Genomic DNA, 14,943 nt, shown 5'->3' with positions numbered 1-14,943 from the left:
ATATATATATATATACGTATATATACGGTATATACTGTTGATAAATTTCATTTAGAAGTGGTAAATAGCTGACATGAGACAGAGAGGTGTGTTTTGGTACAGATTCGGCAGCGTCGCACGAAGGGGAATTCCCGTGAGGGACAGCGCCTAAACGATCTGGATATTTTGGAAGGACTATAGACTGTTTAGTCCAGATATGCAAGGCAGGAATGACCAGTTGTGTTTTCAAGAGTTGCTTTATGTGAACAAAACCCCTTTGTCATTCAGTCCTTTATTGTGCCATCAGGAATGTAGTGGCAAGAGGCTAGACTGTTCAGTCCAGATATGCAAGGCAGGAATGACCAGTTGCTTTTCTTTGAGTAGCATTATGTGAGCAAAAACCCCTAACCATCCCCTTGATTTAAACCCTTTTGCCCAGATCTGGTTGGAACACCTTAACCCACTTTGCCCCTAGGCATCAGTTTGTTAATTGTAAATATGATCTCATACTGCAGTATATGATCTTTTATAGGATTGTGCAAGAGGGTAGTGCACAGTTTGTTAATTGTAAATATATCAGACTGAAGTATATGATCTTTTATAGGATTGTGCAAGAGGGTGGTGCACAGACTGTGTCATCATCACATAGCAAGATTGCAAACCTGGCCATCACTGATGAAGAACTTCTGCCGTTTGTAAGAGCCATAGTGTGTCCTGAGATTCCCGTTCTCTCTGTCACATACATTAAGGAGACTCTGCTTATGGTAAGTTACTTGAAATATAACTGTACCTAAGATAAGACTGCATAGCAAGCTTTAAAAAGTTGCACTATCATCTTCCATCATCTGCAATAGTGTGTGTTTTTGTTCTCTCTCTCTCTCTCTCTCTCAGCATCCGTGTGTACGAGTGGGGGGGGGGAATAGATTGTATAGCTACAGTTGTATGTAGTTCCTTCAGTACTTAATTCATTTATAGTGCCCAGAGGAGCTTATATCATGAGCATGAGCATGATCCTGAAGGTAATGAGGAACACTTCCGTTCGTGTACTCAGGCATCAACGAGACTGACTAGGGTAGTCATTGTCATCTTGGTATATCCACATATCAGAAGTTCAACTTATGAATAATCTTCAGGAATTAGTTTAGTTCATAAGTACAGTGATCTCTTGGTTACTACGCTTAGTGTGTGATGATGAAAGCACAGAGCCTTTGGGTATTATCCTAATTGGTATCAGGCACCTCATGTGTAAACCCAAATTTTCCCATTTACAATTTAGACACAATAACGCTGGTGAAAAGCTGGTGACAGGAAGAGCTGGAGCTCCTGTTTCATCAGTCCTCAGGACTAGTTCCTGACCATCCCTCTTTGCTGTACTTTTTCAGTGTTTCAGTAACACAGAGAGTAAGCCAGCATACTCTCCAATACAAGTTTCACTAACTGTCAACACCAGACTTGATGCACATTACACACTACACTTCCTATTCAGAATTAACCAAAATGGCATTGTTTAACTAAGCCTTGGAGTCCTCGGGGGGGTATAAATGCCCCTCTCCTGGTGACGACATGGGAAGATGCCTGGAACCACTGTCTGACTCTTCATTTTCATTTCTGCAACATTCGTGGCCTTTCCTCTGACTTTCCCTCAGTTGAGCACCACCTCTCCTCCTGTAAACTTCATCTTCTCTCTTCGTAACTGAGACTCAGCTGTCTGAGGCATCTGATAGCAAACCCTTCTCTGTATCCTCCCACTTTCTCTGTACTCATTTCAAAGCCAAAGGTGGCTGTTGCGTACATGTACGCAATGACTTATCTTGCTTTTGTGATCCAGAACTTGATTCTTCTGAATTCTCAACTCTCTGGCTTCGGCTTTCCTGTCATTCTCTGTTCTGTTTGCTTATTCCCTAATTCTGCTGACTCTGAAAAATTCTTCTACTGCCTTACTTCTACAATGGAACATATCATAGACTTTTCGCTGAAATCTCCATTCTAGGAGATTTCAGTGTTCAACACCACCTTTGGCTGTCCTCTTGTTTCACTGATCCACCCAGTGAACAAACCTACAAGAATCTTTTCTACCCTTAACCCTTTCATGTTTATGGGTGTGGTACAAATTTCACTTACTTGTAACCATTTGATGCAGGCTTCATCTGTGCATATTTCACCTGCTCATAACATTCGACGCCAGTTGCATCAAACGAAATGTCCCCAGTTGTTTTGGTTATTGAATGATTTTGCATCCATTTTTGGACGAGAATAAAGCACTACTTGCTTCTCAGTGTATCCCTCTGCTGCGCTTAACCCACGCCACACCCAGCATCACCCCACTGCCCCAGTTAGTGTGCTACGAGCCTTGCTCGAGCATAAGATAATTTCCTTTCACTTTTCGTAAAATCGGACCTGATTGACCTACAGTAATTCTTTATACACTAAAATGTAACCAAATGAATTCCCTGTAACTTTTTCTCAGTAATATTTACCATAAAAATTATATTTTCTTGAGGAAAAACTGAAGTAAAAAAAAAAAAAATTAAGGTATAATTTACATTCAACTGATGTTTTTTACACCATAAAGCAAGTACATTTATTCAAGATTACGGTAAGAAAAATTATGATTATCAAAGCATAAATAAGGGTGTAAGGAAAAATTGTTTATGAACTATCGAATGTGTGGGAATAGCACGGTGACATGGGGGGGGGGGTCTCAATATTTGGCCTTGGGCGCCGAGGCTTGCATCCCAAGCACTCGCCTACGGTAGGATGCAGCCTATGTCGAATGGTAACACAAGGGTTAATGACCTAGAGGAACTTGTACAGCACCCTACCGGTTTCCCTTACTGCCTTGGAGAGAGTTCCAACATACTTGACCTCTTCCTTACAACTAATCCTGCTGCTTATGCTGTAAATCTTTCCTCTCCATTGGGCTCCTATGATCAAAAGCTTATCAACTTAACCTGTCCTATTGCTCCAGTATGGCCTGTGGATCCTCCAAAGAAACATTAGTTGTGCCACTGTGGAGCTGCTGATTGGGAGGCGTTGAGGCAGTACTTCTTTTATTTTCCCTGGAATGATCATTGCTTCCATGGCCCAGAGCCATCTGAGTGTGCCATGTGCATTACAGAGGTTATTCTCTTGGGCATGGAAGCATACATTCTTCCTTTGACTAATGCTTAAAGCCATGGTTTAATCATGCTTGTTCTAATACTGTCCAGAACAAGGAGAAGGCTTACAAAAGGTACCGGAACCAACTCACCCCTGAATCTCATCTCATCTTTATGTTTCTGCCTGGAATTGTGCTAAGTCAGTTATTCGCTCTGCTAAGAATAATTTGATCAGTTATATGTAGAAAGGAAGAGAGAGGTGAAAAGATTAGTAAGAGGGAGTAAGAAGAGAGAGGATGTGGAATTTGGAAGGAATTTGAGTGTCAAGTGGATGGAACGTAAGAAAATGTTCTGGAAAGAGGTAAAGAGAGTCAGACAGGGTGGCAATGAAGGTAGTTGGGGAGTGAAAGATAAAAATGGTAGTTTACTAGTTAAGAAGGGAGAAACGTGAGCAGATTGAGAGAACACTTTAAGGAATTGTTGAACATAGAGAATGAAAATAATGCAAGTATAAATGGCTGGGGAATGGCTGGGAGAAGGAGGGAGGTGAGAAGAGAGGAAGAAATCAGTTGAATGGAAGTTGTAGAAGCAATGAAGAAGGTAAAAATGGGGAAAGCCCCAGGAATTGATGGAGTGTGTGGTGAAATGCTGAAGCATGGGGGAGAGACAGTAGTAGAATGGATGTGGAAAATGTGCAGATTGGCATGGGAGGAAGGTAGAGCCCCGGAGGATTGGAAGTCCGGTATAATTATTCCCTTGTACAAAGGAAAAGGGGAAAAAGAAGTGTGTGATAATCATAGGGGCATTTGTTTTCTTAGTGTAATAGGAAAAGTATATAGTAGGATACTTATTGACAGAGTTAGGGAAATAACAGAGGAATTAGTTGGAGAAGAACAATGAGGCTTTAGGAAGGGAAGAGGTTGTGTAGATCAGATATTCATTCTTAGATCTTTAGTGGAAAAGTTTCTAGAGAAGGGACAGAAAGGTGTATGCGGTCTTCATGGATTTGGAGAAAGCATATGACAGGGTGGATAGACAAGGATTGTGGAAAGTATTAAGAATATATGGAGTAAATGGGAAGTTGTTGAATGCTGTGAGGAGTATGTATGAGGGTGCTAAGGCTGCAGTGCATGTGGATAGTGAACTGAGTGAGTTTTTCTATTTGAAGGTTGGATTGAAACAGGGATGTGTCATGTCTCCGTTGTTGTGCAATCTGTATATGGATGGGGTTATAAAAGAGATACAGGGTAGGGCAATGGTTGTTGGAGTGGCCCTAATGAGAGAGGGCAGTGTTTGGAAACTCCCTGTACTGCTGTTTGCAGATGATACTGTGTTGTTAAGTGAAAACAAAGGCGAGCTGCAAGGCTTGGTGGATGAGTTTGGGAGAGTGTGTAAGAAATGGAATCTAAAGGTGAATGTAGGGAAGAATAAAGTTATGGTCTTCGAGAGAGGTGAAGTCAGTGAATGTACAGCGAGGTTGGATGATGAGGAAATGGAAAATGTGAGTACGTTTAAGTACTTGGGTAGTGTGATGAGTAAGGATGGATGTTTGGAGGGTGAAGTGCATGAAAGGGTGCAACAAGGAAGAAAGGTTGTTGGTTCCTTGAAGGCACTGATAAGAAACAGGGAAGTGAGCATGGAAGTGAAAAAGTTATTACATGACAGTATTGTGATACCAACTCTAATGTATGGAAGTGAAGCTTGGTCGTTGTTGGAGGGACACAAGTCAAGAGTGAGAGCGGTGGAGATGAGTTATCTGAGAGGAGCCTGTGGAGTCACAAGGAGAGACAGACTGACAAATGAGGATGTGAAGGAGCATTGTCGTGTGGATGTGCATGTGATAGGAAGCTTTAGGCGAAACACACTGAGGTGGTTTGGCCATGTGGAGAGGATGTAGAGAGAGAGACTGATGAGGAGAGTGTATGTGAGGTGGAGGGAGAGAGAGGGAGGGGGAGGCCAAAGATGAGAGTATGGGGTGGAGTGGAGAGGTATATGAGAGAGGGGGGTGTGAGTTGGGAGCAAGGCAGTGAAATGGCAGGGGACAGGGTGATGTGGAGGCAATTTGTTTGTGGCCACCCCGTATGGGATTAAGGTGTCTGGCAAGAGATAGATAGATGGACTAAATGCTCTGAACTCTCCAACTTGAATTCTTCCAGCTCCTTCTGGCACTTTAGCAAAAACCTTTCAAACACCTTTACCGTATCATCCTTCCCACCCCTTTTCCATTCTGATGGCCTGTAACTATTTCTTCTACTGATAAAGCAGAACTCATTGCTCAGACTTTCTCCTCCAGTTCTACCTAAGGTGATTCTGGTGCTGTCCCTCCATCTCTTCCCCCCCTCAGACTTCTTCATGGTTGGCATTAAAATTTCATCAGTTGATGTATTTTCTGCCATCACTGGCCTCACTACTAACATGGCATGTGGGCCCAATGGGTCCCTCCTGCTGTCCTCAAGAACTGTGCTTCAGTGCTTACATCCTGCCTAGATAAACTGTTTTGTCTTTGTGTATCAACTTGCATCTTTCCTTCTTGCTGGAAGTTTGCTCTCATTCAGCCAGTCCTAAAGAAGGGTGACCATTCCCAGCCCTCTAACTATCGCCAAATTGCTTTAACGACCTGTGTCTCAAAAGTTTTTGGGTCAGTTCTTAAAAAATTTTTAAAACAGCTTCCTATCACAACCTTCTTTCTGATCGTAAGTATGGCTTCCACCAGGGACACTCCACTGGTAATCTTCTCACTTACCTTTCAGACTCCTGGTCATCCTCCTTTCGGGACTTTGGCGAAAGCTTTGCCATTGCACTTGACTTCTCAAAGGCTTTCTTTGGAGTCTGGCATAAATCTTTAATTTCCAAACTACCCTCCTGTGGTATCTATCCTTCTAGCAGTGCCTTCATCTCTAGCTTCCTTTCTGGTCATTCTGTAGCTGCTGCTGTAGACAGCCAGTTCTTCTCCTAGAGCTATCAGTAGTGGTGTTCTTCAGGGCTCTGTCCTGTCACCAACTCTTTTTTTATTCATCAATGACCTTAGTTGTACATCTAATCCTATCCACTCATATGCTGATGACCCCACTCCTCGCCTTTCCATTCAATTCCAGCAGCATCCATCTCTGCAGTTGCTTCAACAAATTAAGGATGAGGCTGTGGCACACCTAATGTCTGACTTTAGCTCGTATCTCTGATTGGGGTAAAAATATCCTTGTTGTTTTTAATGTATCAAAAACTAAGTTCTTTCATCTATCAACCTGACAAAATCCTTCACAGGAATACCATCTTATTTTTAACAATATCCAGCTCAATCCTGCATCATCTCTAAATATACTTGGGGTTTCATTCTCCCAGGATATATCTTGGAAAGATCATAATACCATCCATCATCCAATCCTACATTGCGCCGTGAGAAGCGTAGGAGCCTGGGGCTAGGCAGTTGGTCCTGACATTTAAGATGAGAGTGACCAACCTCACTCATCCATGAGTGGCATTACATGAGCAGTCAACTCCAACCACCCCTTGGATATAAACCTTCACCGGCTCAATCCGATTGGAGTGCAATAATTACCCACTAAACCACCAGGTGCCAAAATTTGGTTATATGGTTACCACCCAGCATAGTAAATGGTTTCCTGGTGTACAGGAAACCATTTGGCTTGTCACTCAGTGTAGAGTCACCCATATTACATCTCTTGTAAAATCTGCTTCTAACAGATTGGGTGTGCTAAGCCAACTCCATACCTGTATTAACTCTGCACAGTTGGTGGCTTTATACACGGGTTTTATGTGCCCCTGTGAAGAGTACAACTCTCATGTTTGGGGAAGCGCCCCACATACAGCTCTTCTCAACAGGGTAGAGTCAAAAACTTTTCATCTCATTAACTCGCCTCCTATTTCTGGCTCCCTTCAACCTCTGTCTCTTCGCCCCATTGTTGCATTTATATCTTCTGTTGCTGCTTCAGTGGTCACAAACTGTCTGCTTGCATCCCTCCTCCACTATGGTGGGCACGTAACACCCATCCAGCAACAAACTCTCATCTCTCTTCTGTCCAACTGTCTAATGCAAGAGTTAACCTCTACTCCTAGTCCTTCGTGTATACAACAGGTCAACTCTGGAACTGTCTCCCTCTGTCTGGTTTTCTTACTGCCTACAATCTCCAGTCTTTCAAACGCAGTGTGTCAGGGCATCTCGAAATGAACAGATCTTGAATTTGGCTCTATGTTATCTTGTTTTGTTTTTTCTTGGAGCAATTTGCAGGCCCCTGGCTCTTTTTTTTTTTTTTTTTTTTTTTTTTTTTTTTTTTTTAATACTGTTAAGTATCAGAAACACACAGGCATCATTAGGCTAATAGATGATGATGATAAGCCCACAATAAGGAAGAAACACATGCCATATACAGTAGAGACTTGAGATGGCTTGAGGTAAGGGGTCCTGAGGCAAGGGGGTGGAGAGCTAGTGGTCTCCACCACCTGGGATTAACTCCTCAGTTGTGGCTTATCTTTGAATCTCAGAGCCGTCAGAAGCCATAGACTTAACACCATCATTGTCATCAGAAACAGCTCAGGTGTGAGATAATGAAGTTTTTTTTTTTTTTTTTTTTTTTTTTTTTTTTAAATAGCCAGAACAATGCACAGTAACAGCAGGAGTGCAGATTTTCATCTAGCATTGATAACGAAAACCGCTGTAACCAAGTATGTAGTAACCAAAGGATCACTGTATAGGATTGCTTGTAATGAGGATTGGAAATTAGTATCATCAGGCAAGTAGTCCACTGGATTACCAAATTAGAAAGTGAATAGTTTTAATATCATCATCATCATCCAGACGTCCTTTCACACCCTAGGGCAGAGTGATTGCAAGTAGTCTTAATATTTACATATTGCTTGAAATTACTGTATAATGGATCAGAATTATTAGCAGGACACTAAATAATAATATAAAAGTGTTATTTAAGTAAGGGACATAAACAGTGGTGAAGTCAAAACTGTTATTTAATTTCTACTTTACTGTTGGGTAGGTCTTGTACTGTTTTGGTGTACAGTCTGTCCTTGAACGTGGGTATTTGCTTCCGCACCGACCTCGCATTAGGCAAATATTGTGTTACAGGGACTCTTGAAAACCCCTATTTCCTTCCGCACCCGTTCCCAAAGTCCACTTTTCCCTCCCCTTATGGTGCAAATTATTTTTTATATCCCCCCAATTTAAACATCTTAAGAGCATTAATATGGTTATAAAAAATACATTAGGTCAATAGGACTTTTTTATTTTTTGTACTGTACCTTATGTGAAGAGAAGAGCAGACACACGTCACCAGATATGAGGTAGAGGAGGGGAACACACACTAAAACCCATCAAAGTCTGTTTCACTAGCAGCACTCTAAACATCACTTTCTAGGTCCTCCATAGCTTCTTCAACCTGCTGTTGCTGGATATCCTCTTGCTGTAGACCAGCGGCAGCTTGTCTGGCGAAGTAATGAGTGATCAATGACTGTTTACGGCGGTTTACTCGGTCGGTGTGCGTACGATTGTAGACACTGACTGCATCAACAATCTTCTTAATCATGTCGTTACCTCTTGCAAGGGAAGGGTTACTGTCAAAGGTGAACTCCTTGAGAGACTCAGATCGACTCAGGATTCAAATTACCGCATTACGCTAACAGTGCCTGCATTAGAATGTTTATTTCCTTCTACAAAATCGTGCCGTGTTAGAGCAGTATTGTGTTACAGCAAACTGCATTAGGGGAGGACAGACTGTACATTGAACTAGTAGTATGGAAAAATTTTGTTCATCATTTCAGGAAGTACCAGGCATATGGACTACTGCCAGTTTTAGACACTGCCTTTAATGCATTACATTCAGTTTCCTTAGTAATATATATATATATATATTCTGTGTACAGTATATACCAGCATGTATTGTAGCAGCTTGCTTATTCATGGCTGACATGTTCAAGCTGTGTTTTAACATGTCCTGAAGAGCAGCTGTAATGAAACATACCTGTATTACCAGTGTTTTGGTGACAAGATTCATGGCACCACCTCTACGACGGGTGCGTAGCACCCATCTAGCAGCAAACTCTCATCCCTTTTCTGTCCAGCTCTCTAATGCAAGAGTTAACCGTTACTCCCAGTCCTTCATTTATGCAACAGATCATCTCTGGAACTGTCTCCCTTTGTCTGTATTTCCTGCTTCCTCTGATCTCCAGTCTTTCAAACGCAGTGTGTCCAGGCATTTTGAAATTATCAGATCTTGAATTTGGCTCTCTCTTGTATTTTGTTTTTCTCTTGGAAGGAACAATAATTGCGGGCCTGTGGCCTTTGGTTCCTTCTTCTTCACATTAAAAAAAAAAAAAAATGGTGACAAGACTCATGGCAGTGTTTTGGGGCTGAGACACAGCAGTGTTTTGGTGGTGAGACTTAAGGGTGCTGAATTGTGTTGGTGGCAAGACTTTCAACAAATGGTGTGGATTTCAGTTTTTTTGGCTTCTCAGAATTTTAAAATTCAGCACCATTTGCTTCAGTGGATATTGATGTCTGCCAGAAGATCACCAACAGGTATACCTGTATTAGAATGTACTGTATTTGTGATTTTACCTGTCATTAAAATACATTTTCTTATACTTTATTTTTCTTTCACAGAAAGCTCACCCTTCAGATTTTTCACCTTATCTGCTGGATGGTTCAAGAATTGTTGATATAAATGGAACACCAACTAAGTGTAAGTACTCTAGCATAATCTTCATCATAACTTTATTTTAAATATTTTTTAGTAGTCACACTACATATGGTACTTAGAGTGAAATATGGAAAAGGAAAAATTTGAGAAGCTGTTCAGTGGCAGATGATTATCAATGAAAGTTTGTCAGGGAGATCAGGTAAATGAATAGGAAGGTAATGGATTTGCAAATTTTGTTAAGTGCATACAAGAAATGTTTCATTAGGAGAAATCAAACTGTGTGTGGTATTGCAAGGGTGGGTGCCAGTAAGAAAGGCTTGGTTTGGTGGAGTGTGGAGATTGAAAGAACAGTGTAAGGGAAGAAGTAGAAATGGTTTGTGTTGATCCAAAAAAGGAGCTTAGAGGAAAGAAGGAGGGAGTATTTTGAGGGTAAGAAGTACAGTGCAGTTTGCCCTTGTTATATGATTGGGATGTGTTCTTGAAAACCAGTCGTTTAGTGATCGATCATGTATTGAGGCCTAATAACTTAGTTTCACTGGGGATGTGTTTTTGGCCAGTGGTCAACCACCAGACATAAGTTGAAAAGTAAGGTTCCAACCCACCTAAGCTTTAATATTTTCACAGCTCTGCCTTCCCTTTGCTGCTTGAACTCCAACACCACACTATTGTTCCAATACTGACTCCAACACACCCAGTAGCGACTGAGTTTAGAGGCCATTTTGGAACAAACAGATGACAATAGGCTTGCATGTTGATGATCACATAAGTGAAAATAGCAATTGTACATCAGCTAGTAAGGTTTCATACATCATACATGCATCATCTAATCCTGTGTTGCCCCATGAGGAGTGCAGGAACCCAGGGCTAGGCAAATTGGTCCTGACATTTAAATTGAGAGTGACCAGCCTCATTCATCCCTGAGTGACATTATGTGAGCAATAAATCCCATCCAACCCATGGATATAAACCTGCGCCAGCTCAATCCAATTGACGTTCCCTAATTACCCACTAAACCACCAGGCGCCATAAGTTGGCTTTATGGTTACCATCCAGCTTAGTAAATGGTTTTCTGATGTACAGGAAACCATTTGGCTTGTCACTCAGTGAAGAGTTACTCATAGACAGAAGAGGAAAGAATGAAGGAAAGAAAGATGGAAGAGGAAGGAAGGAAAGAATGAAGGAAGAGTGGCAAGGGCAGGCACCTGAGGGCAGCACTACATCAAGTGAATGAATGGTGAGTGTCCCCACCTACCAACATGTTTGTGTGGGCGAAAATGTGATTGTAGCTATATCAAAAAGGTCCTACTTATTGATCGTGTAAGTGAATGATCACGTACCGAGTGATTATAACAAAGGTATGCTGTATCACGGTTGTGGAGTTGGAGGCGTCTGTTTTTGGTTGGAGTCTGAGTCAGAGTCGATAAAATTCCCACGACTCCGACTCCAAGTTTTTTGGTTCTGAAATGGTATCAGTCATATCTTTTCAATACTTTATTCAGTTTATTTTAAATCCATGTACCATCCACTCACTTGATGTAGTGCTGCTCTCGGGTGTCTGCCCTTTCATCTCTTCCATCCTTCTTTCCTTCCATCCTCTTCTTTCATTCTTTCCTTGTCCTGCTGCCTACGGGTGACTATACACTCCCTCCTCTTTCTTTCCTTCATTCTTTCCATTTCCTTCTGCCTGTGGGTGACTATACTCTGAGTGACAAGCCAAATGGTTTCCTGTACACCAGGAAATCATTTACTACACTGGTTGGTAACCATATAGCCAAATTTTGGCACCTGGTGGTTTAGTGGGCAATTATTGCGCTCCAGTCAGATTGAGCCGGTGAAGGTTTATATCCAAGGGATGGTTGGGGTTGATTGCTCATGTAATGCCACTCAGGGATGAGTGAGGCTGGTCACTCTCATCCTAAATGTCGAGATCAATTGCCAAGCCCCGGGCTCCTACGCTCCTCACGGGGCAATGTAGGATTGGATGATGGATGGATGGAATATAATGGTTTACTTGTTAATATGCAAGCATTATAAATGGAGAATTTAAAATAATGATGTAAGAATTGCATCTATCAAAATTTACGAATATTATTCATTTACAGTACTTGCATCTTGTCCATGTGCCATATTATTAGTACGGTATATACTTAAGTTGGAGTCAGAGTCATACTTGTAAAATTTCTGGAGTCGGAGTCGGGAAATATTATCACCGACTTCACAACCTTGACTGTATGTGATGAAGTTATATTGTAAAGAGAAAGTAGATGGGAAAGAATGAATTCAGCTGAAAAATTAGCTAATGATCTGTAAACTACGGTACATCTGCTATACCTGATTTGAGTGATTCTGGGTTGCATATAAAGAGGACAGAATTTTTTTAGTAGTGAAATGGATGCCGAAAAGTAAATTGTGCACACTGGTACTGACATAGTGTATATGAAGACAATGAATATTCAGTTGTACCTTTATTTTGTACCTTGGGGTGGGAAAGGAGATCTGGGTGATGATGATGTGTACAGTATTTGGAGAGTGTTTGGGGTCTGAGGTTAGTGCATTGGAAACTGCACTAGCCCACAGACTAATAGAAATTTATAGGTTGAGAAAGCCAGATTTCAGTACACATCATTCCCTTTTTTTTACTGTCTCTTGTGTAGCATTGCATAAGGTAGCTTATTTTTATGTTTTAAATTGAGAGACTCCTACCTTATTACACTGAATGTCCCACTATTATCTGTCTATCTATCAGTCTAGTGCCAGATGCCCTAATTCCATATGGGGTGGCCACAGACAGATTGCCTCCATGTTGCCATGTCCCCCGCCATTTCGCTGCCCTGCTCCTAACTCACACCCCTTGCTCTCATATACCTCTCCACTCCATCCCATATTCTCATCCTTGGCATCCCCCTCCCTCTCTCCCCCACCACCTCACCCACATACATTCTCCTTGTCGGTCTCTCACTCTCCATCCTCTCCACATGGCCAAACCACCTCAGTGTGTTTCTCCTAACGCTTTGTATCACATCCACACCACAACGCTCCTTCACATCCTCATTTGGCAGTCTGTCTCTCCTTGTGACTGCACATGCTCCTTTCAAATAACTCATTTCCACTGCTCTCACTCTTGACTTGTGTCCCTCCAACGAGGTCCAAGCATCACTTTGATACGTTAAGTGTTGGTATCACAATACTGTTATGTAGTAACTTTTTCACTTCCATACTCACTTCCCTGTTACTTATCACTGCTTTCAGGGAACCAGCAACCTTTCTTCTTTGTTGTACCCTTTCAGGCACTTCACCCTCCAAACTACCATCCTTACTCATCACACTGCCCAAGTACTTAAATGTACTCACATTTTCCATTTCCTCCTCAACCTCGCTGTACATTCAGTGACTTTACTTCTCTCCAAGAACATAACTTTACTTTTCCCTTTATTCACCTTTAGATTCCGTTTCTTACACACTCTCCCGAACTCATCCATCAAGCCATGCAGCTCCCCATCGTCTTCACTTAACAACACACTATCATCTGCAAACAACTGTACAGGGAGTTTCCAAACGCTACCCTCTCTCAATAGGGTCACTCTAACATCCACTGCCCTACATTTTATCTCTTTTATAACCCCATCCATGTACAGATTGAACAACAATGGAGACATGACATCCCTGTTTCAGTCCAACCTTTAAATAGGAAAATTCACTCAGTTCACTATCCACATGCACTGCAGCCTTAGCATCCTCTTACATACTCTTCACAGCATTCAGCAACTTCCCATCTACTCCATGTATTCTTAATACTTTCCACGATCCTTGTCTTTCCACCCTGTCATATACTTTCTTCAAATCCATGAAGGCCACATACAACTTCTTTCCCTTCTCTAGAAACTTTTCCACTAAAGATCTAAGAATGAATATCTGATCTACACAACCTCTTCCCTTCCTAAAAACCTCCCAGTTCTTCTCCAATTAATTCCTTTGTTACCTGACTTCCAATCCTCCGGGACTACCTTCCTCCCATGCCATTCTGCACATCATCCACATCCATTGTACTACTATCTCTCCCCCATCCTGCAACTTTTCACCACACACTCCATCATTTCCTGGGGCTTTCCCCATTTTGACTTTCTTCATTGCTTCCACAACTTCCATCCTACTGATTTCTTCCTGTCTTCTCATCTCCCTCCTTCTCCCAGCCATTCCCAAGCCACTTATACTTGCATTACATTCATTCTTTATGTTCAACAATTCCTTAAAGTGTTCTCTCCATCTGCTCACTTTTTCTCCCTTCTCCACTAGTAATCTACCATTTTTATCTTTGACTCCCCAGCTAACTTCATTGCCACCCTGTCTAACTCTATCTTTTTCCAGGACATTATATTAGAGTCCCTCCACTTTACACTCAAATTACTTCCAAATTCCTCATCCACTCTCTTCATTCTCTTACTAATCTATTCACATCTCTCTTCCCCTCTGCATGTAACTGTCTCTTCCATCTCTCAACATCCTCCATGCCCCTATTTCTCATCCACTTTATTATATGCTTTCTTCTTTTGTGCCACAGCCTGTCTCACCTCTGCATTCCACCATGTTGTTCCTTGCACCCTCTTTCGTCTTCTCTTCACCCCACACACCACCTCCATGCTGCGCATATTTCTTCTGTTAATATCTTGCACACACCTTCCACGTCCTCCATCTACTCCAATCCATATTTACCCAATGGCTCCTTCACTTCTCTCTTATATTCTGCCTTTTTCTCATCCTCTTGTAACCTTTCCACTCTCCTTGCATCTACTTCTTCCTCCCATCCTTCCCCTCTTCTGTTCCTCCATTTTGCTTGGACCGTGATTCTCACTACCACTAAGTGGTGGTCAGAAAGCCCACTCCCCCAACCTCTACATGCTCTTGCATCCATTACACACCTTCACATCCTTTCATTCACACACACACGAACAGCCGGAGAGAGAGGACGTCCCAGGCATCGCTCCTAACCTTGAGTAGTTTCAGGAATTTTGTCTGTCCTGTCTCCTAGGGTCTTTCTTTAAATTTAAAATAATGAAAGTTAGTAGACTACCAAAAATGTAAAGATTTGTTGGCAATAGTATACATGAATGTTTGTGGCTTATTCGGTAACAGCTGTTTAGGTACTTTACATTAAGCATGGCCGAAAATGTAAACAATGAGGGAATGGAATTTCAAGGATTTGA

At 41.8% G+C, this 14,943-nt stretch overlaps 1 protein-coding gene across 1 annotated transcript in view; it reads left to right on the top strand.

Moving 5' to 3' along the window:
- Window positions 1–14,943, top strand: part of LOC145416939 (uncharacterized) — a 194,041-nt gene that overhangs the window by 13,312 nt on the left and 165,786 nt on the right. Inside the window, exon 4 of the mRNA XM_080285794.1 lies at window positions 584–743. Within this exon, the coding sequence (XP_080141920.1) occupies window positions 584–743 (160 nt within the window). The remainder of the gene's footprint in view (window positions 1–583; window positions 744–14,943) is intronic.

The sequence above is a fragment of the Coenobita brevimanus genome, chromosome 108 (genome assembly GCF_032717465.1).
Source record: "Coenobita brevimanus isolate Jiangsu-jjx chromosome 108, ASM3271746v2, whole genome shotgun sequence".
Classification (NCBI taxonomy): Eukaryota; Metazoa; Arthropoda; class Malacostraca; order Decapoda; family Coenobitidae; genus Coenobita; species Coenobita brevimanus.
This window is presented reverse-complemented; position numbering and strand designations above follow the sequence as displayed.